The 26,188-nt window shown below is 48.2% G+C and overlaps 1 protein-coding gene across 1 annotated transcript in view; it reads right to left on the minus strand.

The window, feature by feature from the left end:
* Positions 1 to 1,514: 1,514 nt before the first annotated feature.
* The window catches only part of FAM131B (family with sequence similarity 131 member B), a 78,896-nt gene continuing 54,222 nt past the window's right edge, over positions 1,515 to 26,188 (minus strand). Inside the window, exons 2-7 of the mRNA XM_075903493.1 lie at positions 21,459 to 21,568; positions 19,898 to 19,933; positions 14,277 to 14,370; positions 12,522 to 12,716; positions 12,128 to 12,271; positions 1,515 to 11,677 (exon numbers count right to left, since the gene is read on the minus strand). Coding sequence (XP_075759608.1) covers positions 11,133 to 11,677; positions 12,128 to 12,271; positions 12,522 to 12,716; positions 14,277 to 14,370; positions 19,898 to 19,933; positions 21,459 to 21,568 — 1,124 coding nt within the window. The 3' untranslated portion in view covers positions 1,515 to 11,132. The remainder of the gene's footprint in view (positions 11,678 to 12,127; positions 12,272 to 12,521; positions 12,717 to 14,276; positions 14,371 to 19,897; positions 19,934 to 21,458; positions 21,569 to 26,188) is intronic.

The raw sequence follows: 26,188 nt of genomic DNA on the forward strand, positions 1-26,188 counted from the left end.
GAGGAATTAGACTGGGTGGCAAAGGGGGCACAACCAGGAGCACTAGGATGAAACAAAGGTAAAAACATTTAGAATGAATAGCAGAAATGAGATTCCTGACAGTGAGATGTATTAGGCCATTAGTCTCTCCAGGCTGGAAGGGATGTTGGTTGGCGGATGTACACCAGACTGAAAAAGCTGCAAGGAGATGGCAGCAGAGTTGGCAATACAATCAGGGCATCTCCCCTCTGAGTCAACATTAAACCACTGCCTCAGGGCACTAGCAAGGGCATCATACAGCTAGAAGAGCACTTTTTTGGATCAGATGTAAAGCCAAAGTCTGGATTACTTAAGGTCGTTATAGATCTCATCCTGCTTAAACCTTCCCTGTGCTTTCACCGGGTGGCTGGACTCTTCGCCACGCCCTGTCCTAACCTGTAGTCTCACTGACCAGCTGTCTGAACCATCTGAGATGCTCCAGCTCAAAGATGCAGCCCCACCTGCATTTCACTGGTGACTGAAGGTCCCTTCTATGTATAGTCTGTGACATGCTTGGAGATGAAAGACTCTGGAGAAATATCAGCATGGACATGAATACCGCAGCTGAGTTAAAAGAGAAGGGAAGAGGGCAGTAGTATCAAGACATTGTTGGCTCACACAGTGACCACTGTTCTGTGACACAATGGCTGCAGATGAAGTATCATGTTTTTAGAGTGGAGTGCAAAAAGCTCTCTTGTCTGCTCAGAATGAGACGCTGCTTCTGTCCTCCTCTGTGTCTCTAGCATGCTCTGACGTTACTCCTATCAACGATTTTGTGCCTCCAGTCCTGCTAGGATAATGGTTCCTCAGACGCACATCCCTTAGATCTTCCCCACAGAAATAAAACACTTCCACCAGCCAGAATGGCAAGACCACATTCTGTTTAATAATAACTCCATAAGGACTGTACATGCTGTTGGCCTACATAATCTCCCTTTTCATAGGCATGGAGGTATGTAATGCCAGGTAATTTCCTATGTCCATATGTATAGTTTTTATATATATATTATATATATATTTATAGATATGGTATGTATATATATTTATAGAGATTTTTCTCATAAGTCACATTATCAAAACATGCGAAGAATAACCAGCGAAAAGAGTTCAGGCAAAGAAGTTTTGGAGCTGGAAGACCAAAGGCAAATCACTTTTGTTTTTGTTTATTTGAGGGTGGCACGGGACAAGGCAGGGGTATGAGGGTTACAATGACAGACCCCCTTCTCATTCTGCTTTTTCCTTCCCCATGAAGAACTGTGGCCCTCCATAAAATCCGTCCTTAGGGAACTAAAAGAATCTTCCTTCAGTCCCCCATAAAAATCACACTCAGCTGGAGAAGAGAGTCTTTACATTGCCCTGCTGCAACCCATCCTTGTCCTGTCCCCATATGCAAAAGCAGTTTCATATGCTGAGAATACAAAATCTTAAGCCCCAAACCTTTGGTTGCTTTTAAACGTGCTTCAAGATGCCACTCCCCATTCCCCCACCCACGCCACCCAGAGCTCACTGTACCTCCCACTCTCCAGCCCTTATTCCCCATCCCCAAAGAGAGCTTTTTTTTAAAAGTCCTGCTCATTGTAAAATGATTTTGAGGCTCACTCTGTAGTTTGGAAGATCCTGGGACCCATGGGTGACTCCCCCAATCATGCAAAACATCCACAAAACCAGAGGAGATAAATTGAAACCATCAAACAACAAAATACACCTACAAAACTGCTGCTTCTTTTTACACTGATCCCCCATGCACTACACAGAAACAGTGGAAGGAAGTGGAGTGGGTGCCTGTGCTTGCCTGGATTGGGACTCTGGGGATCTAGGTCAAGAACCTGAATGGGATTTGAGACCTCTAGAAAGGGAGGCAAAAAGGGAAAATGCTTTTACTGATTTTTTAATCACTCCTGCAAAGGGACCTGGGATTCAGGTGAAGCTGGCCTGGATTGCTGTGTTCTCTTGAAATTAACTGTCAGAGTTATCCTGGAAATAACTGCCACCTTTCTCCTGGAGCAGAACTTTTCCTGACAGGCATGGAAACTGGTTGTACCCATGAGAGGAGCAGAACTTGGACTAGATTCCTGAAGGCAGCAAGCATTGAGTCAGTGCAAGGTGGAAGTGGAGGCTGAGTTCTCACCCAACCAGGGGTGTTCTGCAACCCTCTCTTCTTAAGTGTAGCACTTAATATGTTTAACCAGCAGCACTTACCCTCATTTTAGAACAGGTGGGTGCCTTGTTGAATGCCATGAGAAGAAACATTCATGATTGAACAGGTAATTGGTCAATCCCTACATTTCCAGGTCGGGGTGAAAATATTGTCCAAAACAGGGCCTTGGCCTGGTTACATTGCTTCCATCCCAATCCAGACCTGCCTGCACTAGGGAAACCCAAGTTGGTCTGTATTACTCTTGTACAGACCTGTCCGTATCCATGCAAGGGAAGACAAAAATATACGAGAAAGGTCTAACTCAGCAATGGGCAGCTTAGATTAATGAGTGTACCGTCTAAGTGGCCCTCCTACATCTCCGTGGGCCACAACATTGCTGTAACCAAGCCCGTCTCTATCAGGACAGGGCCCTGTGGTCTCCAGCAAGGGGCCAGTTATTCTGTGTAATGAGAAACACTGCCCTGGGGAGAAAGACAGAAAGTCACCGATACAGCAGAGATGTCGATCACTCTCCTACAGATTCAGCACTGTCCATCTCACCTGGGGAGAGACTAGATATGAAAGAGGGTCCCATCTGGACCCCAAGGCTTCTGAACATAGCGGACACTGTCCCTGCTGTGCTACGGGTGCATATTTGATCCACAATCTGCACCTCACACTGTTTATCCTTCCCTGCACTGAGGTAAGGCACAGCACGTCCCTCTCAGACTCCCTCTTCTATGTGCCAGCTGCACAATGTTCATTCCTTTCCACTTCTCAAGCTAGCATTCAATATGCTGATTGCAGATCACTGGTATCTGAAAGGCTCTTTTGGTAACAGTAGCTTAGACATTTCCCATTGTTTAGAAATGGCTGAAGCAAGCCACGGGGAAAATCGAAAAGGGGGTGAGCTAGAGAAACTTTCCCTCACACCAGCCAGTGTGAGATACTCTGAGCTGGCAGGAAGGGACGGCTCTAGCCTGTGAGAGACCTTCTCCTGACACGGGAAGGCTGAGAGCAAGCCTTTCGGGATTGTGCCACTCAGCTTAATGCCAGCCTGCGTACCTCTTGAGTATTGAAGGGTGGCAGTCTACTGTTTACTGATCTTTTCCTCTATCGGACATTTAAGCCAAATGGGATGGACTCTGGCGATTCAGGGTCTCACCCTGCTCCCATGAAAGACAAGGTCCATGCTGGCTTCAGTTAGAGCAGGACTGGGCACTCACTTGGGACAGTCGCTGGCTGGTGCCCACAGGAGAAGGAATACAGTATTCTGGCTGTTCAAAGGAGACAACGAAAGGAGTAGGTGAATTCTTGAGTGGAGAAATCCTTTCCCCATCCCTCCGCCCCCTTGTTTTCCAGAGAGGTGAGCTAGCTGGCCAATGCATAGGCTTGGAAGGATTCGATTTTTATTGACAGCAGTCAAAACTAATATTTAGGAAAAGTAAGCAAATGCTGCTTGAGAACTTCTTCAAGTTTGATCTAAGAATATTTACTTTGTATATTTTGACTACAAATTAAGTAGTAGTTCTGCAGAAAAGGACCTGGGGGTTACAGTGGATGAGAAGCTAGATATGAGTCAACAGTGTGCCCTTGTAGCCAAGAAGGCTAATGGCATATTAGGATGCATTAAGAAGAGCATTGCCAGCAGATCCAGAGATGTCATTATTCCCCTTTATTCAGCTCTGGTGAGGCCACATCTGGAGTATTGTGTCCAGTTCTGGGCCCCCCACTACAAAAAGGATGCGGAAGCATTGGAGAGGGTCCAGCGGAGGGCAACCAAAATGATTAGGGGGCTGAAGCATATGAGCTACGAGGAGAGGCTGAGGGACTTGGGTCTGTTTAGTCTGCAGAAGCGAAGAGTGAGGGGGGATTTGATAGCAGCCTTCAACTTCCTGAAGGGAGGTTCCAAAGAGGATGGAGAGAGGCTGTTCTCAGTAGTGACAGATGGCAGAACAAGGAGCAACGGTCTCAAGTTGTGGTAGGAGAGGTCCAGATTGGATATTAGGAAAAACTATTTTACTAGAAGGGTAGTGAAGCATTGGAATGGGTTACCTAGGGAAGTAGTGGAGTCTCCATCCCTAGAGGAGTTTAAGTCTCGGCTTGACAAAGCCCTGGCCGGGTTGATTTAGATGGGATTGGTCCTGCCTAGAGCGGGGGGCTGGACTTGACGCCCTTCTGGGGTCTCTTCCAGTTCTATGATTCTATAAGGGGATGGTTGGATGAAATAACATGAACTTGGTAACTAATTGACCATTCATTATCAGTTGGAAATAGGTCAATGGAGGGATGATAGGAGTTGCTATAGGGAACTTTCTGGGTGTCTGGCTGGTGAGTCTCGCCCACATGCTCAGGGTTTAGCTGATCGCCATATTTGGGGTCGGGAAGGAATTTTCCTCCAGGGTAGATTGGCAGAGGCCCTGGAGGTTTTTTGCCTTCCTCTGTAGCATTGGGCACAGATTACAGCTGAAGGACTCTCTGCATGTTGGGTCCTTCAAAGTATTTGAATGCTTCAATATCTTTGATATAGGTGAGAGGATTATTCTAAGAGGGGTGGTTGAGATTCTGTGGCCTGCACTGTGCAGGGGGTCAGACTAGATGATCATAATGGTCCCTTCTGACCTTAAAGTCTATGAATCTATGAATGAATCTATGACATGAGATGTTGACAATTTGTGTTTTAACACTTCTGAAGCTAAATAACTTTTTGAATCTCAACATCTGTCATTAAATAATCCTTGTCTGACCTCCCCCAATTTCAACCACCATAATTTCAGGCAACTGTGAAAACTGACATAGTTAAAACAAGAAAAAAATGACTAAAAATAAAATTGATATTATCCATCAAAATTAAGATATAAAAATCAAATTCTGCCAAGCCTTCTTATGCAGGACCAAGTTCTGTAACAGCACGTGAGCTACACTGAGTTGGGATAGTCTTTAAATTCTGTGATTAACTCCTCCAGGGGCGGCCCTAGACTAGCTGCCAGCAACTGGCGCCCTAGGCGAACCATGCAATCGGCGCCTCCACCTCCAAACACCTCAATGATATTGAGCCACCATTTGGCGCCCCATTTAACTTGGCAACCTAGGTGACCGCCTTGTTCGCCTATATAGATGGGCCACCCCTGAACTCCTCCAGCTCCTTTTTATAGGAGGGGGGTGAGGATGCTATTTAAAAAAAAACTTCTCCCTTGTTATCCTCCTACCTATTTCCTTTTCCCTGCTGCCTGCCCCCCATCCAATACACCCACCTCCATTTTCCGGCTGTGCTGCCAGCTCCACAGACAATATCCATTGTCTGGACATGGTAAGGATGGTCCAGGCGTTAGCTGCGCAGTGGCCTGTCTATACATCTCAGGGCCATTCCACCTTGGAACTGGAATGAGAACACGCACGTCCCCATGCTGCAGGAGGTATATCGCCCCAGAAGCCCACCACAATGCCCAAGCCCTCCCACAGACAGCCCCCGCCCTGCAAACCCAGGACAGGACTCATCAGCTCTGCTTACCTTTCCCTGCCAGCTCTGAAGTCCCAGCGCAGTCAAAGAAAAGGGATGGAATTGGCAGTGGTGACTAAGCATTGCCTGAGATCTGCCAAGTCACATGGAAACGGAAGAGCTGCCAGATGGGAATGAATGTCAGTCACTACAAATTAAGAACAAATTGAAACCAGCCACCTAGAAGTGATACGTTCTGGGTCCCTTTTCTCAGCCCTGTGAGCCCCTGACGTGTGGGCATATCAGAAAGGATGCTGTACAGATGAAAGGCTCCTCCCTCATCCCATTCACCCAGCCAGCTCCCCTAAACTGGGCCTAATTGAAACCGTGTTTTAGGGGTGAAAGACCCTACATCCCACTTCTTGGCTCCATTGAGCCAGCCACTCACAGGAACACATTGGAACTGCTCCCTAGAAATGAAGACTCCAAATCCCCTTACTCTGCACCAGCCAGTTCTTACCCTCCTTGTCCCCACTCCTGACTCAGCCCAATCCAGGAACCACTGGCCAGATGGCGGCAGTAGAGAGCACAGACATGAGAACCAGCGCTGTCTGAGAGCTGATTCAACTACTAGAGCAGCCATGGACAACCTGGACTAGCAAGTGGGCTGCATGAGTGACCCTCCTTCAGCTCCGTGAGCCACAAGACAGTCTCCTGGGATAGGGCAGTTTTTCTCACTGTGCTTGCATGCCTAGAATTAGGATTCGCCGACTCAACGGTAGCAGCGCTTTGATTGGCTGCTGAGGGAGCGCACGGCTCTCGCAGTCAGTGTTGTCATGTGCAATCAGCCCGCCCCTCACTCCACATGCCCTTTCTATGTGCGTGTCACTTCAGTAATACCACTAGGAAAAAAAACGACACTGACAGAAACCAGCAGAGTTTGGCAGCCCTGCGCGTGGGCAACAGTACACAAAATGTTTCAGACCACACATGGAACCCCCATGGGCTGCATGCAGCATGCTGGGCACAGGTGTCTCACCAAGGTACAAGAGTCTGCCGTATTTAAAGACACTCCTCTGTTCAACACAGAACACAAGTCATGGCTCCTGCTAAAGACTTCCCAGCTTTATGGTAGAAAGCAAACTAAGGGAGGGAACATTTAGCTACACGGCTCCAAGCTATGAAATTTCAGAAATATTTCATAACTGCAGCTCTGCTCACCAAGTGACTTTCTGATGGACCACTCACTTCCTTCTCCCAGTCTCCAGATCAAACGTGATTATTTGACAAATAAAACAATGTCAGCCCTGTGAGCTCAGCCTGGGCTCTGAGAGCCAGTCTGGACTCTTTCCAGTTCATCACCTAGTCACGTAAGTCAAATTGTGCCCCCAGTAACACTTGTGCAAACCCATGGCTCTCAGTGGATTTGCACATTTGTTGCTAATTAGAACACTCTAATCAATTCTGTGGATGCTGCACAAGAAAGAATAGGATCCAGAACCTTCTCTGAGCTAGGCTGGCTCTGCAGGAATAACACGAGTAAAAGGCAATTCAAAATCTAGAAAGTAACCAGTAACTTTGCAGTCCTCACTTTTTGGGTGCCCAACTGAAGACACTTGCTAATCTGATTTCCAGAAAGTGCTGTAAAGCAGAGATCCTTAAGGCATCTGAAATTGGGCCTCCACAAATTGAAAAATCCAAAACCATGTGTCACTTCTGAAAACCTTAGCATGAGAGCAGCTCTGATTCTGGATACATGCAGGAAGCAGATCTGTTGCATAAGAAAAGTCCATTTTTATACAGTCATTTTAAAGCTTGAAATACATTTTACAAGAGACTCAAAGCAATTGATCAGTTTAAGATTAATATTGCCCCTTTGGCCCTCATTGGGTACGTCTACCCCATAACACAGTCCGTGTCTACATCGTTCCAAAATAACACAGTCCGCATCTACACTACCAGCAGTTATTTCGATAATGTCAAAATAATGTCGAGCTGGAGGACTTCTTACTCCAGCTCATTTAACAAGGAGTAAGGGAAATCAGAGGAAGAGTGCTCTAACTCAGACTTCCTGCTATGTAGACAGTGCCAAAAGCTGAATTAAGCTATTTCAACTTAAACTTCACAACTGACAGTTCAAGTTGCGTAGCTTATTTCGGCTTTAGCCCTGCTGTGTACATGTGCCCATTGGGTAATGGCTGATAGCCATGGGAATACTGTTTCCAGATTCCTGACAATGGAGGAGGCATATATGTTCTTGGATGGTAGAGACAGCAGGAGAAGATTTTTACAAAAAAGGCAAGATCTTTATGGAAAACTCTTATAGAATTTAGTAACTTGAAAATAACTGGCTTCTGTAGAAATTACTCTAATCACTGATAGGATTTAATAGATAATGTGATCCCTTCTACAAACTGTTTGAGATGGGTCTATAGAATTCTGTAGCAGAAGTATAATTCTCTAGAGGTCAGAAAACTCCATGGAAAGGTTTTCACTTGCTATTAAATTCTGTAGGATTTTCATAAGGTAAATTTCTTTTCTTTTTCTTTATGTCTTTGTTTTTCATGTAATGTGTGTCCGTCACAACTCTCCTATGGAGAAAATGCACATCTCACATACATTTGTCACATATCTTACCAAATGCACAACTTGTCTGCATTAAAAAAATACATCTAAATTAACCATTTGTCCTGGTCCTGTGAATGACAAGGTGGGAGCAGGATACATTTGAAAATACACTGAAATATAGTTACCGTAAACATGCAGGTTGATCCTGACTAGGCACATGGGGGCAGAATGGTTCGGAAAAAATAAGAAGCAGGCTACCCGAACCTTCCCCCCCAAAGAAACACCCTAAACTCTTTTTGTTTCCCTCAATGTTCAAAAACAGTTGGGTTAATTTTCTTTTGTAAGCCATCTGTTGCAGAGACCCTGCAACTTCCTAGTTTCTCTAGTCTTGCTAAGCAAGACTTCCCCAATCCATGTTGTATCCAGAACAAAGTAGTTCAGATAAATTCAGGATAATGAGTCCTCCCGGGACTTTGGGAGGTGCTTTTCCAACCTTCTCAACCTTGGAAAGTTGGCACCAGCATGTGTAAACATATTGAAATAGATAATTAAACCTCATCACTCAGGAAAGGAGCAATCTCCCTGGGAAGAGACAGGGAAGCACAAAAGAAATGGGGACAACAAGGTGGTAAAAAATTCTTTTGTTGCATATCTGCCCTGAAGCGTCAGCCTCACACCATCCTCCCAAACACTCCTCCCAATGGCGTTTCCATTAGAGGAGCGGTGGAGGGGGAAGACAGATCCTCTTGAAATGGAGCTTGCCAGAGAGACTCAGTAGTTCACCGTGGAGTTCCCTCTAATCCCAACTGACAGTAGGAAAGGTGTGTTGCAGAAATACCATCTCCATGGCTCCAATTCACCCTCCTCTTGACTCCTGGACATTATCCATTTCTGTTTGCCTGTGGCTGTCCAAGCTCCTAGCCTCCTGGATAATATGCCTGCCACAATCTCCTCTCCTGATACTTACTGCATCCATATTGCATGGGTTGGGTTCCAAACTTGGCACAGGAGAGGATCATGCCTCGCTCTCCCATGCTGCAAACAGCAGTACTTGTTCTACCATCAGGGAGGAGATAAATGTCTGTGTCCCAGTTGAACAGAGTGGCTCTGGCTTGGAGCAAGTGAAGAAGAGACGCCTCTGGGTTAGTGCAGAGAGAGGGTGATCTTCAGCTTGGTTAATTTATCCAGCCCTCCCACCCTTCACTGGCCATTTGTTGGCATTTCTTTGCTGGAAGGAAGCAATTGCTCATATGCTGCCCACATTTCAAAAAAGACCCAACAAACACTTCTATCATCCCCTGCTGGTCCTGTTCTGTTGTCTGAACATTGATTGCCCACACAAAATTTTTATCTCCTGTTTATTCTCTAGCAAGTCTAGAGACGAGATTATTGGTTAATGTCCCTTCTTCTGCAGTGTGTCTGCAGCAGCAAAAAGGAGAATCACATGGGACCAAAACCCCATCATTCTATGAATCATAAACTTTGTTAACAAAAATATAGAACCCGTACAAATGGGGAATCCCCCACAAAACCCAGCCATCCCCACCCCAGAAAGAGAGATGGGAGGGACTTGGAAAAAGAGACGAGTGCCCAGGAATATTTACATTGTCAAGAAAAAAAACCAGAAAATGTAAAGCAGGAAAGAGTAATGAACAGGAGGGAGGAGAAAAGGTCCCCTCTCACCCTCTTTCCTCCCTTCACATTTGGCACCACAGAGGGACCAGGGACACTGGGATGAGTGTGGTAGTTATAGTCAGTGGTGGTTAGCCTACAGGCCTTCCCCTCTGTTACCCACTTTGCTTAGAACTGTTACTGGCAATATAAAACTGTAGAAAAAGAAAGCAACAAAAAAATAGTGGAAAGTAGTGATACTGGTTTTCCTGCTGTTCCTGGCTTCCCTGCAAAGACAAGGAAGAAAGGATTCTGGCAGCAGCACAGAGGTGGACAAACTCCCAAACGAATGTCAACTTTACGTTACTGCATCTGTACAGTAGAAAGTGGCTGATGATGAGCCCCACTTCCCTGCCCCATGCACGTAGTGCCCAGCAGCTTGTGGAAATATCCCCCCTCCAGCTCCCAGGCAGACATACATGTCAGAGCAAGCAAAAGAGAAATGTTTCAAAGAGACTGGCACACAGGGTTAGCTCTGGATCCATACGGCCATGCCATTCACACCTGAGCACAGCCCGTGTCTACATGGACACATCACCCACAGCTGAGCACAGCCCGTGTCTGCATGGACACGCCACCCACACCTGAGCACAGCCCGTGTCTGCACGGACATGCCACCCACACCTGAGCACAGCCCGTGTCTGCATGGACACGCCACCCACACCTGAGCACAGCTTGTGTCCATACAGCTGTGGTTCTCCTATTAAAGTCCTGTACAGTATTTATCCACATAGCTCATCCATCCTATCAGTGCAGTGGCTACAACATATGCTCTTCTCCTGTATTTCAGCCATAATCCCTGAACCAGTGCAACCTATATCCACAAAGCCACATGTCCTGTACCAGTGCATTCTATATCCCCATGGCCTTGTGCCCTGCTCTTGGCAGATTCTGTATTCACATATCCATGGATCAAAGCAGATTGCAGCCCCAAAACAACATCTGTTCTGCCAAGACAGTTCCTATCCATACAGCCACTGCATCAAGCCACTGTTGTATCATGGGAGACAAGTGCCAGCATCCGAGCACTGTGAATCCAAAGCCAACCCCCTTTATCAATAAGATTTAAAGTCCCAAGTTCCCTAAGCACCCAGCATGCTGTCCAGAGCGATGGGGCCAGGAGATCAGTCCATGAAGATGGGCAGGCAGGGCTCTGCCCATCAAACACCTCTGGTCCTTTACTTCTGCTTTGCTAAAAATTAAATGTCAGCGTGGAAGGTGTGTCTGCCTGGGAACCTGAGGCGAGGCTTTCCTGTCCTTTCATTCCCCCTCTGATGGGTGGATTCCTCCATGGCAACATCAGTTGTTTGCTTCCCCCTCCTCCTCATCAAAGGACTGCACCCCGGAGGAAGTGACGTCCGAGACCTTGCGGCTGAGTGCAGCATGTTCTAGCTCCTCCCGGGGTGACAGTGACTCCAGGTCCCGGCATACAGCATCGTCCTCCTCTGGAGAGGGCTTCTTGTTTAGCAGAGGGGCCTTCTCCAGTAGTGGGTTTCCTTCCTCCTCTGTGTGCACCCCTATGTATGTGCTGGATTCGGCCCCACCACCTCCTCCTGGGGCAGTCTGAGGGGGCCACACATCAACAAGCCCAGGGTTCTGGAGCAGGGCCTGCGGCTGCTGCTGTTGCATCTGATGCTGCTGGATGAGGCCACTCTGAATCAAGGTGCTCTCCTGCAGGTTGGACTGGGTCTCCTCAAAGTTCTGGCCTAGGTAGGAGCCGGTGGCGGGGGAAGCAATGAGGGACTGGTCGCTGGTCTCCCAAGCATCAGAGGAGCCCAGGCAGTACATGCCCTGAGAGACATAGGAGTGAGGCCAGCTGTCGTACTGTGTCTGGGCAATGTGATCTGTAGACAGAGAGTGGGAGAGAAAGGGGGTGAAGGGAGGAATTGGAGAGAGAATGAGAAAGTGAGACAGGACAACGGAAGCAGAGAGACAGGGGCAGTGGAGAGCAGAGAGATATGGGGACAGGCACAGACAGAGGAAGGGCAAGATGGGAGCCATTGGAGATGGCAAACAGACAAACCTGCAGCACTTGGGCGATTCCAGCAGAGGCTGGTCTCCCCTGCTGTGCCTGAGGCTCAGGAAAATGGGGCCGGGTCTTGTCTGCTGACCCTGACTCTACAGGCAGCTGCAGGCGTGGGGCACGTTCCTCTCTCTGCCAGATCTCAACTGAGGGAAAGGGCAATGCTAACCCCCCAGAGAATAAGGGACCTAGTAGGGCTGGAAAGGGGCCTGGCAGCAAGAGCGGGAAAGGGCAGGGGTGTCTAGGACCAGGGCAGTGGGGTAGGGCTCACCCTGGCTCTCCATCAGCTCCTGGTAGTTCTCACTGTAGTTGCCTGCTGTGTTCTCCTGGTTGGAGTTGACACTCACATCCTCACCATCCATGGAGGACCAGGCCATCAGAGTGGCCTCGGAGATGGCGAACTGCTCCATCACCCCTGTACCAGAGAGAGCCAGGGAGAGCCAGTGGAGACATGAAGAGCCCCTCACCTACCCCTCCATCCCCCTACACACATACACTAACTCCTCTGAAACACTGATCCTTCCTATTCCTGCCTCAGGGGCATCACCTGCTCCCCACCATGTACCCCTTGGGGTCTTCCACCCCCGACCCAAGTTTCACCTGCCCACCTCACCTCTGTCCATTCCCCTCTCTGTACCACCCAGGCTCCCCTCTCTCAGGATTACCTGCAAGAAATCGGGCCTCCTTCTCGCCATCACTCAGGTCCGAGTAGGCATCAGCATCTTTGAGCACAGCCTCCTGCATGTGCTGCTGCTGGCTGCTACCTTTGCCCCAGCCTTGCCACTCAATCATGTGAGCCATACGGCCCTGTCCCATCGCTGTTGGCTTTGTGACGTGATCCTTCATGCTGCGGGATATCCCTAAGGGGCCAGACATCAGAAAACAAGGAGGGGCTATTACACAGCTCCAGAGCTGTTTGTCACTCTATTCCCTCCTCCCCAGAAAGGGGCTCCCCACATCGTCCCATGGACTCCTTCCCTAGATGGTGCCCCGCCTGCCCCTGTTCAAAGGGCCTACGAAGCAGCTCCAGAAGTCACAACTGCTCTCCATACCCCTCCCTGATATGGTTTCCCATCACTTCCTGGATGGGTCCCAGAGAGCTGCTGTGGCTTGAGGGGAGACACATTCCTCCAGCCCCTAAAGGGTGCTGCCAGGAGAGAGGCCAAACAGTATGCTGCATTACCAAAGGGGCTTTTGGGGCTGCTGCCCAGAGCCCCAGGCTGAGGAGGCCCCTTTAGCTCAGGGCCCTGGACTGCAGCCTGTAAAGCCCTTGTGAGGTGGTGCAGTGCACATAACAGAATTCATTGCGCACATGGACAGGAAAGAGTAACGGGAACACTGGTTTTTGACTAGAACGTCCTGTTATAAAGGGACCCTGATGGCTCCAGTCAGCACCACTGACGGGGCCATTAAAGGTTTGGTCGGCGGTGCTAAGGCAGGGGAGCACGACCTGTCCTTGCTCCACACAGTGCCCTGGCCATGGGGCTGCTCACATGGCTCCACACTCCCATTGCCTGGGAACCACAGCCAGTGTGAGGTGCGGGGCAGTGTTTGCATCTCACAGCAGCACTCGGAGCCTCCTGGCCTGTGTAGGAACTAGACCGGCCAGCCACCTCTGGGGTGCAGCGCGGTGCCAGGACAGGCAGGGAGCCTTCTTTAGCCCTACTGCACCACTGACCAGGAGCTGCTCAAGGTAAGCCCATGTACATACCTCAAACCCCAACCCTCTGTCCCCTCTGTCCCAGCCTGGAGCTCCCCCAAACCCACAGCCCCCTCCTGCACCTCAAATCCTTAATCCTTGGCCCCACTCCAGAGCCTGCATCCCTAGCTGGAGCCCTCACTCCCCACCCCATACTCTATCCCCTCTGCCATCCCAGAGCCCCCTCTCATACTCTGACCCCTCACCCCCTCCTCACCCCAGAGCCCACTGCATCCCCAGTCCAGGCCCTCACCTCCTTCTGCACCCCAAGCCCCTGCCTCAACCCACAGCCTGCTGCAACACTCTGAATCCCTCAGCCCTGCCTCCCAGCCTGGAGCCCCCTTCTGCACCACAAACCCCTCATCCTGGCCTCTCCCCAAAGCCCACACCCCAGCTGGAGCCCTCACCCCCTCCCACTCTCCATTTCTCTGCCCCAGCCTGGAGCCCCTTCCCACACTCTGAACCACTAATTTCTGGCCCCATTCCAAAGCCCAAAACCCCAGTTTCTCCTCCACCCCTCCTGCACGCCAACAACCTGCCCCAGCGAAAGTAAGTGGGGGGGGGGGGGAGAATAATCCACTGAAGGAGGGGGAATGTAGCGAGCTGGGTGTGGGGCCTTGGGGAAGGGGCAGGACAGGGGTTGTGGAGGTGGGGAAGGGGCAGGGAAGATGCTTGGTTTTTTGCAAGTAGAAAGTTGGCAACCCTATCTGAGGGTTCTCACCAGAGAAAGACGACTTAGCCAGAGCCCCAATTCCATAGGCATTGGAGTTCCGTTTCAGCTTGGGGAGAATGGAGGTTGTGTCTTCCATGGACAGCTGGAAAGAGAAAAATTGTGAAGGTGTGAGAGAAAGGGTAGAAAAGAAGGAAAGAGAAAGGAAAAAGAAACCAAGAGTAGGCGAAGAAGAGGATGAAAATGAGAGATCAGTTGCAGAGCTCAGGGAGACAGAGGAAAGATGGGAAGCAGAAGAAAATGATGAGAGAAAGAATACAAAGGGAAGGGGGGAAAGGGATATGATCCAATCTGGACAGAGAATCTGCATAACTCTCTCTCAGGGCTGCATGAGGGGAGAGTAAGATTGGGGGGAGGCCCCTCCCAGGGACATGTTGTCCTCCCCCTGTCTCTATTTTGATGATTGTGGTGAGTTTTTCTGTATGGTGACTGCTGGTTTGGGGTTCAAGGAGTAGAGGATGAGAGAGTGATGAGGTGACAGCGCAGCAGGGCAGGCGGCAAGAAGCAGTGATAACAGGGGAAGAATATGCTTCGGGACATTGCTTTCTCTCACATTTTAAATAATCTGTAATGAAAAATAAAATGATTCCCCTGTTACCAACCCATTTACAGCTACAACAAAAAGCAAACAAATAAACCTCATCTCTGTAATGCCCAAACATTCCTTTCCCTGTGCTCAGCCTCAGCTCAAGGGGGGAGGGGTTAATTGGGTGCCTGTTTTCCTAGAAGTGCCTTATTCTCCTTCTTCCTTGAGAATGACTAGGTCTTGAACTGCACTCCACTTGAACTAGTTTCTCTGCAGCTAAATCTATCAGATTCCTTTATGCATTCCCTCCAAAATCACAAGACTTTGGATGTGCTTATAAAATTAGGCACCTAAGACCATAGTTAGGCACCTAGGGGCTGATTTTTACAGGAGCTGGGCAACCAGTTGTCTCATGCCCACCAATAACAGATGAAGATATGCGTGAACAGCTCCTCTGAACATCGTAAGAATGGCCACAATATCCTGTCTCCAAGGGTATGTCTACACTAACTCGAATTAGGGAGGCTAATGTAGGCATTCGAAGTTGCAAATGAAGCCCGGGATTTAAATATCCCAGGCTTTATTTGCATTGTCCCGTCCGGGCGTCATTTTTAAATCCCCTTAGTCCGAACTAACTGCCCGTGGCTACACGCAGCAGTCAAACGTTAACTCGAACTAATGCTTTAGTTCGAGTTAACTGTTACACCTCGTGGAATGAGGTGTAACAGTTAACTCAAACTAAGGCCTTAGTTCGAGTTAACGTTTGACTGCCGCGTGTAGTGCGGGCAGTTAGTTCGGACTAAGGGGATTTAAAAATGGCGCCCGAACGGAAAGATGCAAATAAAGCCTGGGATATTTAAATCCCGGGCTTCATTTGCAACTTCGAATGCCTACATTAGCCTCCCTAGTTCAAACTAGGGGGCTAATATAGACATACCCCAACAGTGGTTGATGCCAAATATTTCAGAGGGAATGACCAGGACAGTCCTCAAGTGATCCATCCCCTGTCGCCCATTCCCACAATCTGAGAGTCAGAAATTAAGGACACTGGGGGTATGTCTACACTACCCCGCTAGTTCGAACTAGCGGGGTAATGTATGCATACCGCACTTGCTAATGAAGCCCGGGATTTGAATTTCCCGGGCTTCATTAGCATAAGCGGGGAGCCGCCATTTTTAAATCCCCGCTGCTTCGAACCCCGTGTAGCGCGGCTACACGGGGCTCGAACTAGGTAGTTCGGACTAGGGTCCTATTCCGAACTACCGTTACTCCTCGTGAAACGAGGTGTACCGGTAGTTCGGAATAGGCACCCTAGTCCGAACTACCTAGTTCGAGCCCCGTGTAGCCGCGCTACACGGGGTTCGAAGCAGCGGGGATTTAAAAATGGCGGCTCCCCGCTTATGCTAATGAAGCCCGGGAAATTCAAATCCCGGGCTTCATTAGCAAGTGCGGTATGCATACATTACCCTCCTAGTTCGAACTAGGAGGGTAGTGTAGACATACCCTGAGGGTGCATCTAGACTGGCAAGATTTTGCGCAAATGTGGCTGCTTTTGCGCAAAAACTTGCCAGCTGTCTACACTGGCCACTTGAATTTGCGCAAGAGCACTGACTTTGTAACGTACAAAATTAGTGCTTCTTGCACAAATACTTTCCCGTTCCCACTCGGGAAAAAGCCCTCTTGCCAAGAATACTTGCGCAAGAGGGCCAGTGTAGACAGGGAAGAACTGTTTTGCGCAAAAAAGCCCCGATGGCTAAAACGGCGATCGGGGTTTCTTGCACAAAATCGCGTCTAGACTGGCCACAGATGCTTTTGCACAAAAGCACTTTTTGTGAAAAAGCATCCGTGCCAATCTAGATGCGCTTTTGCGGAACTACTTTTAATGGAAAAACTTTTCCGTTAAAAGTATTTCTGCAAAATCATGCCAGTCTAGACACAGCCAGAAAGTAATAGTTTTTGCCTTCCGAACATCCCCTGGCAATGAGTTCCACAGGCTCACTGTGTCTAATGTGAAGTACTTCCTTTGGTTTAAGCCTGATGCCTATTCATTTCACTGGGTGACCCCTGGCTAATGTGTTATGTGATGAGAGTGTTATATTACTATGCAGAGGACCAGTGCCAACAAGGTCAATTAATCAGGATGAATACAGCCCACTCCCAACAGTCAATGAAAAGGTGTGAATACCAAAAGAGGGGAAATTACTCGTAGTAAGCTAGCCATTCCCAGTCCCTATTCAGACCCAGTCTGAGAGTGTCAAGTCTGCATTTGAATTCCCGCTCTGCAGTTTCATGCTGAAGCCTGATTTTGATCTTTTTTTGCTCAAGTGTGACAACTTCAAAGTCTGTTACTGAGTGCCCAGGGAGGCTGAAATGTTCACCTGCTGGTTTTTCAATGTTGCTATTCTTAATGGCTGATTAGTGTCCATGGCCCAGTTGGGCCAGTATACACGGCAGAGGGGCATTATTGGCTCTTGGTGGCATAGATCACATTACAGGATGTGCAGGTGAATGAGCCTCTAATGGCATGGCTGATCTGGTTAGGCCCTATGATGGTGTTACTAGGGTAGATAAGTGGGCAGAGTTGGCAATGGGGTTTGTTGCAGGGTGAGTGTGTCTGTTGTGTGGTGTATAATTGATGGTTGAGGATTTGCTTCAGGTTACAGGGGCTGTCTGTAAGTAAGGACTGGCCTGCCTCCCAAGGCCTGTGAGAGTGAGGGATCATTTTCCAGGATAGGTCATAGATCCTTGATGAAGAGCTGGAGAGGCTAAAGCCAAGCCCTAAGGTACAACTGCATTTGCTCCAATCCTTCAGATGGAGCCGAACACTTACAGGATCTACATCAAGCATGCTTAAAACTGCAGTAGCCACCTGGGAAAGTAATGGAAGATTGACAGAGCCAGACGGGTACCCAGAAGTCACCTACTACAGGACAGGTCCAACAAGGAAAGTAACAGAATCCCACTGGCCATCACCTACAGCCCCCAGCTAAAAACTTTCCAGCACATCTTCCAGGATCTACAACCAGAAAGCAGATACTCCCCAAGGGTATGTCTACACTACAAAGTTAATTCGAACTAACAGACGTTAGTTCGAATTAACTTTGATAGGCGCTACACATACAAACCGCTAGTTCGAACTTAATTCGAACTAGCGGAGGGCTTAATTCGAACTAGGTAAACCTCATTCCACGAGGAGTAATGCCTAGTTCGAATTAAGCAGTTCTAATTAAGGGCTGTGTAGCCCCTTAATTCGAACTAGTGGGAGGCTAGTCCTCCCCAGCTTTCCCTGGTGGCCACTCTGGGCACCACCAGGGAAACTCGTCTGCCCGCCTCCCGGCCCCGGAGCTCTTAAAGGAGTACGGTTTGGCTACGGTGACCGTGTCAGGTGCAAGCCTGCCAGCACCCAGCCAGCAGTCCCTGCACCTGGCACGGCTCAAGCCAGCCACCCGCTGCCACCCAGCCCTCCGCCTCTTCCTGGGACCAGGCTGGCGGCTCCCGGGAGCCTGCCCAGGTCCGCAAGAGGTGGGCGCCTGCCTGGTCTAGTGCGGAGATCGTGGACCTCATCCACGACCTCCGCACTAGGCACAGAAAAGTGGCCGTCTAGGGCAGGATAGCTGCCAGCCTGGCCACCCTGGAGCAGGTTTGCATCAAAATCAGGGTGGTCCAGTGAGACCCCCGACCCTGAGCTTAGAACAGTGGTCCCCAACCTTTAGAGGCTGCCGGGCGCCAGGGGGCATGGCCGTTTGCCTGCCGGGTGCCAGAGGGCAGGGACACATGCACACCCGGGGGTGCCCCCCACCTATAGCCGCATGCTCAGGGCCAGGAGGGCCCCCCCCTGCAAGCGCCGCGCGCCCGGGGCTGGCGCCCCCCCAAGCACCGCGCGCCCGGGGCGCGAGCGGCCAATTCGCGGTGCTCCCGGGGCCGGCACTTACCATGCACCCGGGCCTGCTCCGGCAGAGCGCATGCACCATGTGCCCGGGGCCAGGCCAGCCCCGAGCACTTGGCGGGCGCACACAAATGGCCCGTGTTGGGGACCACTGGCTTAGAATGTCCATACTGGGTCAGACCAAAGGTACATCTAGCCCAGTAGCCTGTCTGCCGACAGCGGCCAACCCTAGGGACCCTGGAGGGGATGGACCGAAACAATGACCAAACCATTTGTTTCGTGCCATCCATCTCCAGCCTTCCACAAACAGAGGCCAGGGACACCATTTCTACCCCGTGGCTAATAGCACTCCATGGACCCACCCTCCATGAATTTATCTAACTTCTCTTTAAACTCTGTTCTAGTTCTAGCCTTCACAGCCTCCTGCAGCAAGGAGTTCCACAGGTTGACTATTTGCTTTGTGAGAACAACTTTCTTTTATTAGTTGAAGCCTGCTACCCATTCATTTCATTTGGTGTCCTCTAGTCCTTCTATTATGGGAACTAATGAAGAAATTTTCTTTATGCACCCTCTCCACACCACTTGTGCTTTTATAGACCTCTATCATATCCCCCCTCAGTCTCCTCTTTTCTAAGCTGAAAAGTCTCGGGGTACGTCTACACTACAACGTTAATTCGAACTAACTTAGTTAATTAAATTAGTTAATTCGAACTAAGCTAATTCGAACTAACGGATCCAGACTAAAAAACTAGTTCGAATTAGCGTTTTGCTAATTCTAACTAGCATGTCCACATTAAGTGGACCCTGAACCAGGCTTAAGGATGGCCGGAAGCAGTGCCGGCAGGGCATCAAAATGCTAATTCGAACTAGTTTTTAGGTCTAGATGCACTAGTTCGAATTAACTAATTCGAATTAAGTTAGTTCGAATTAGTGCTGTAGTGTAGACATACCCCAAAATATTACTGCAGGGTCTATAAACAGCCAGACACTCCATAATGATGCTTAGATTTACAGTGGCACTCCAGGATCTCAGAGATCACTCCATAATTATGTTCTCTAGTCACAGTGACAGAATTAGATACATTCTGATAATCCTGGGCTGCCATGGGGGGGAAACTTGAACATCCTGATCAGCTGTGCAAATGCTCCTTTGCTGTATCTCATGAAAGGAGGAGGGCTGCATGCAGGGCTTTTACTCACATTAATACCATCCCAAGAGAAATCTGTCCGGGTTTGCTATGGAAGAGAAGAAAGAGAACATGTTAATGTAACACAAGGTATAGTGTGTGCGACCATGTATTTCTCTAGTGGCTGGTCCTAATGATTATAACAGCCTGCTACTTACTCACAGGTAAAGGAGTTACTCCTTTAGCTCAAGTGATATGGGCTTGTGCTTTTGGTGCTGAAGGTCCCGGCTTCATTGTCTCCTGGTGACTGTGGTGTTTGTATGTATGCGGCCATGATGTATGATTGGGAATAAACAAAGAAACAGAGAAGGAAAAAGGAAGAGATACAGACAATACATAACCCTCAGATAGGAGCCCCCTGCATTCACACACTGCCTTCCTTCACTCAACACTGAGCACTGGCAAGTTCAGATATTTTCAAAGAGGGTGAATTTGTCAGATGCTTATTTCCGGGCAGTAACAAGTGCATAACCCTTGAAATCACTCAAGGGGAAATTTCAGGTACATGATTCTATAACAGGCTACAAAACCATTCGTTCCTGAAGTGGTTAATTGCATCTGCACTAAGCCAATCTTCCTTCAGCAAGCCAGTTCTAAGTGTCCCCTTTGGTCAGTGTAGTGCTAATTCACTGAAGATCTCCCCAGTTTGTGACACAGCTCCCTAAAAGAAGAGATTCTGGGAGTTACGCTCCACAGTTGAAGAAGTGCTGAATCAAGATGCACTTTTTATATCCTGTTACTTTGTATGTGCTTTGTAAATGAACATGGCATAGCTACTGAGTAAAAAGAACCTTGATCTTTTTGTTTAATATGAAAGGTCTCATGATTGCATGCGCTGGACATTACAAAGCAGAAAACTCAGATGTGTTAAATTACAGGAGCATCATTCAAACCAAGAAATGAATCAGCACAGGAGATACTATAGGATAATTTAACAGCAGAGATTTAACTGTGAATATCCGCTAAAAACATAAGGAGAAACTAAAACGCTCATTGTTTTCCCCTAACAGTGTAGCTCTGTTCTGTAAAGAAGATATAGCTTCAATGCCAGGGCCTCCCATCCACAGCCTGGATAAATGCTGCAGAGATCATTTGATCACCTAATATGTGTTCTTTGATACTTCACCAGAATTAGAAGCTTAAGGTGAGTCAATGGGAGAGTTTCTCCTGCAGGTAGATGACCTAAGGTAGATTCACATAGCTGGAGTTGTGTAACCTGGGGTAACTTTAGTCCATAGTGTAGGTCAGCCCTAAGCCGTCATTAAAGTAATTCAGATGGAAATGATTCAGACTCACCCTGAGCTAGTTTTCATTTTCTACTGTAGGGACACTTGGGAAATGTTACAAGCACTCTTATCTATGAAACGTTACTAAGTCCAGATTTTCAAATGTAGCCTCTGATTTCAGGTATCTCAATTTTCAGCTGTTCAACTGAAAAATCAAAATTCCCACTGTGCAAGTAAGACTTCTGTGTCTTTTCCCAACTGAGGTTGATTACCTCAGCCCCTTGTATGTGTTCAGTGGGGTTGAGAAAATTCTAGTTTTCTCCCATTAGGCGTAGGATGGACACTCACCTCTGTGGAGGGTCGGTGGATGCTGCTGCCATGCAGTGAGCTGGTGCTATCCATATTAATCTGGTCCACATCTTTCAATCCCTTCCAATCCACTGCAATCACCTCATTCCCTGCAAGGACACAACATCCAGTCACGATTTCTTATTGCCATCACTTTAAACAGTGCCTGCCATAATGGGTTTTACATCAGAGTTCAGCAAGGCCAGGAATGTGTGTCATAATTTCATAAAGTTTAAAGCCATAACAAGCCATTTAGATAATCTAGTCTGGCCTTCAGTTTTGCCCACGTATCCCTGTATTAAGCCCAAGAACTTGTATTTGGTTAAAGTATATTTTCTAGACAGATCTCCTGCACTGATACAGGATGGAGACTCCTCCACTGGTAGGATCCTCCACCGTCACTGTTAAAATGCTGTGGCTTATTTCTGATTTCACTTTATCTAGCTTCAGCTTCTAGGTGTTGGTTCTTGTTACAGCTTTCTCTAGAACAGGCCTGGGCAAAATATGGCCCGTGGGCCGCATCCAGCCCACCAAGCCACTGGATCCAGCCCATGAAGGCAGTGGGACGCCCCAGGCAGCCTCCCCTGCTTGTCCCGCAGACACGCGTGCCGCTCAGAAATGCAGCTGTGGGGTACTTTCTCTTTTTGAGTCCAGAAGGGAGGGGGAAAGATTAAGATGCTGCTCCCATACCCAGCACAATCCCATTGGCTGGGTTTTAGACAGAAACTGGCCAATGAGAGCACGAAGCACAACCCTCCTGCTCAGTTACTCAGTCAAGCACATGGCCGAGCAGGCAGAAATGTTTTAAGCTTTGCAAGCCTTTAGCTTTGCAGGCAGGCAGGCTGGTTTGGCTGCTGGCTGGTAAGCCTCCTCACCAGAACCTGCCTCTGGCACCCCAGTCCCCGCTCCCCCTTTCCCAACCCTCTGCTCCATACTCCTGCCCCTCAGCTCCACATGCATCCATATCCCCTCCCAGATCTGGCACCCCAATCTCCTGCCCAAGATCACAATCCCCTCCTACCCTAGGTCACATCCCAAAACCCTGCACCCCAGTCCTCTGTCCTAGGACACAACCGCCTGCTTCATCCCAACTCCCTCCCAGACTCCAGTCACTCTCCTGCACCCCAGTCCCTTACCCCAAGCTCCCTTCTGCACCCAACCTCCATCCCAGACCCCGCACCTCCTCCATTAATGCCATGAAAGAGTGCGGCTCTTGATCCCTTTCCAAAATCCTGGAGTGGCTCCCCATCAAAAATTATTGCCCACCCCTGCTCTAGATAAAGAGCCCTTCAGCACCCAGCATTTTTCCCTGTGAAGATACTTATCCACCATAATCAAGTCAGTGTTCTTTTTGATAAACTCTCTCTGGTAAGTCTCTCCCTGTGCAGCATTCTCTCCAGCTCTCGGATTTGTGGTTCTTTTCTGCAGCCTGTCCAGTTTTCCAACATAAATTCTTAAAATGTGGACACCAGACTGAATGCAGTATTCCTGTATTTATCTCACACATACCATGTACAGAGGTACAACCACCTCCTTACCCGAGCTGGCAATTTCCAAGGGCAAACTAGTGTAGGACAGGGTACTGGCTTAAAGCCTGGTTAAAATGGGAGAAATAATGGCATCAATGGTCAGCAAATTTAGAAGGAATCTTTTCAAACTCTGAACACATCCCTTCAAAACTGAGGAGTAGGAGTGGTCTGTCCACTACCTCAGAGTTGGAATTCTGCTATAGGATGCAGCATGGCCAACTGGACCTGAACTAGTAGCAGACTAGTAGTCAGCAACTCTGCATGTCTCCGATTGCTTAATGCTTCAAGCCTGAGATTCTGCATTAGTGTCGTTTTCATATAATCAAGTTTTTGACTTCTGTTTATATAATACTGAAAACTGAAATGAGTCATGACATGTATAACTTCATTGAGAAAATACCAAACTGGTACATATACATGTATTTCAAATGCTCAGTATTATAATTATATATATTAGTATTACACCCACTGCATGTTTACTTTTTATTTGTACAACTCCAAATTAATCTAGAAATCTACTGCCTTCTCTGACCATAATTTGAATATGTGAATAAAACTGAGTAGAATACAGCGTACATTAAAGAAACACTTTTTAAAACAGAAAATGCCTTACCTTGGAACTAACTAGTTTTTTCCTGAGATGGTAAAAACCAGGGATATGCCTACACTGCAACGCTATTTCAGGATACCAGAGTATCCTGAAATAGCTATCCCGCATCTTCACAGCAAGCCCGTTATTTCAGGATCACTAGTCCGACATCCCTGTAAATTTCATTCTACGAGGAGTAAGGGACGTTTCAGAATAGCACTTTTCTTTGAAATTTGATGCTTTGCTTTGAAATTTGCAGCGCCAAATGATGAAATAAATTATTTCGAAATAGCATCAAAATAAAATATGCAATTTGCATAGCTCCAATTACATACCTTATTTCGAGTTACAATGCAGTGTAAACGCACCCCAGGAAACCTGGTGAAACCCACTTCTGGTACATACCATGTCATCCCTGCTCCCATCTCCTATTCATTACGTCCTTGTTGATATGTCCATGAATTGCATTAGTCTTTCCATGTCACAGCATCACTGTGAGCTCATGTTCAATAATTTGTCCACTGTGAGGCCAAAATCCTTTTCAGAGTTACTGCTTTTGAGAACATGATCCCCCATTCTGCAGCTATTATCAGCATTCCTTGTTCCTACATCTCTAATTTTGCATGTGCCAGTATTAAAGCACATATTGCTTGAACAGGTCCTGTTTACCAAGTGACCCAGATTTTTCTATAGGACTTCCCTGCCCTCATCATTATTTATCACTCAGACAATCATTGTGTCATCCTCAAACTTTATCAGCAGAAATTTTATATTTACTTCCAGATCAATGAAAATGTTGTAAAGTATTGAGCCTAGTATCAATGTCGGTGAAACCCCACTAAAAACACACACTAATTTGATGATGATTCCCCACTGACCACTGTTTTTTGAAATCTGTCAGCCAGTTCTTAATCCATGTACCATGTGCTTTGTTAATATTGCATTGTGATCATTTTTTAATCAAAATGTTGTGTGGTATTGAGTCAGATGCCTTACAAAAGTCTAAAGGCTAAGAATGAGCTAAGGTGAGAATTTAAAATGCAATAGGTATTCCACACTAAATGTGGGGCTACATTATGAGGCAAAGTCGACCAAATGTATGCAGCTCCAGATTATGAATAATGTAGCGGGAGTTGATGTTCCTTAGGTCAAGTTGTTATCGTTGTGGGAGGAAACTCTCCCATTGACTTCCTTTGTACTTGTCACTCTGTCGGAATACCAGAGTCAATGAGAGTGTGCTCAGTGGTCCATTTAGTGGGTCTTCACTAGACCAGCTAAATCGACACCCAGGAGATTGATCACCATAGCTTCAATCCCCTGGTAAGTATGGCCAGACCCTAAATCCTTGTATGGACATGCTTATTTCACACTTAGGGCATATCTAAACTAGGAAATTATTTCAAAATAAGTAAAATCGAAATAACTCCCAAAATAACAAAATCAAAATAGCAGGTCTCCACTATGGGGAAACGTCAAAATTAGTCAGAATTATTTCGTAATAGCGCATCCACACTGATTGGAGCCTGCGTCAGACTTACAGCCCTTCCCCTCCCCCCTACCTCTCGGAAGCATGCTGGGGAGTACACCAGGAGGGCAGATACTTCCTGTGGCTGCTTAGTCAGGCAAGCTGTGATGTGTGTTTACAGGGGCTCCCCTCTACAACCGCATCTCGGCCCCCCATCATGGGCATGCACCTTCTCGTGCTCTCATTGCCCTTGCGGATGCCACAGCATTCACAGCCTGGAGCCAGAGCTGCTGCAAAGCAGTGCCAGGCTCACAGGCCTCGTGCTGCATCTATGGCACAGGAGTTCCAGACTGTCCGCATGTTGCTCCAGCAGGGTGAGAGCCAGCCCAGACTGCAAGCCCTGTTCTCACAGGTCCTAGCACTCCTGCACATGCCCCTCAATCCCCTGGACACCCGGAGACTCTACTTCTGACGGTGGGAAACCAGTTCATACTGTTGGGACCACATTGTCCTGCAGCTCTGGGACAACCAGCAGTGGCTCCACCTTCCTGGAGCTCTGTGAGTAGCCTGCCCCTGTCCTCAGGTGACAGAACACCCGACTAAGACCCACCATCCCCATGCAGAAGCACATGGCCATTGCCCTGTGGAAGCTCCCCACGCCGGACAGCTACTGCTCTGTTGGGAACCAGTTCAACATCGGGAAATCCACAGTTGGGGCCATGCTCATACAAGTAGCAAAGGCCATTGACCGTGTGCTGCTGCAGAGGGTCGGCACTCTGGGCAATGTGGACACCATTGTGGACAGCTTTGCTGCCATGGGCTTCCCCAACTGCAGGGGAGAGGGCATTGACGGCATCCACATCCCTATCCTGAACCCTGACCACGATATCTTGGACTACATCAACAGGAAGGGGTACTTCACCATGGTTCTGCGGGCCCTCATGGACCACAAGGGACACTTCTCCGATATTAATGTCAGATGGTGGGGGAAGGCACATGATGCCCACATCTTCTGGAATTCCTGCCTCTTCAGAAAGATGCACGCTGGCATTTTTTTCCCCAACCGCACCACCAGAGTCGGGGAGGTGGAGATGCCCATCTGCATCCTGAGCGACATAGCCTGCGCCTGGCTCCCAAAGCCCTACAC

The sequence above is a fragment of the Pelodiscus sinensis genome, chromosome 1 (genome assembly GCF_049634645.1).
Source record: "Pelodiscus sinensis isolate JC-2024 chromosome 1, ASM4963464v1, whole genome shotgun sequence".
Classification (NCBI taxonomy): domain Eukaryota; kingdom Metazoa; phylum Chordata; order Testudines; family Trionychidae; genus Pelodiscus; species Pelodiscus sinensis.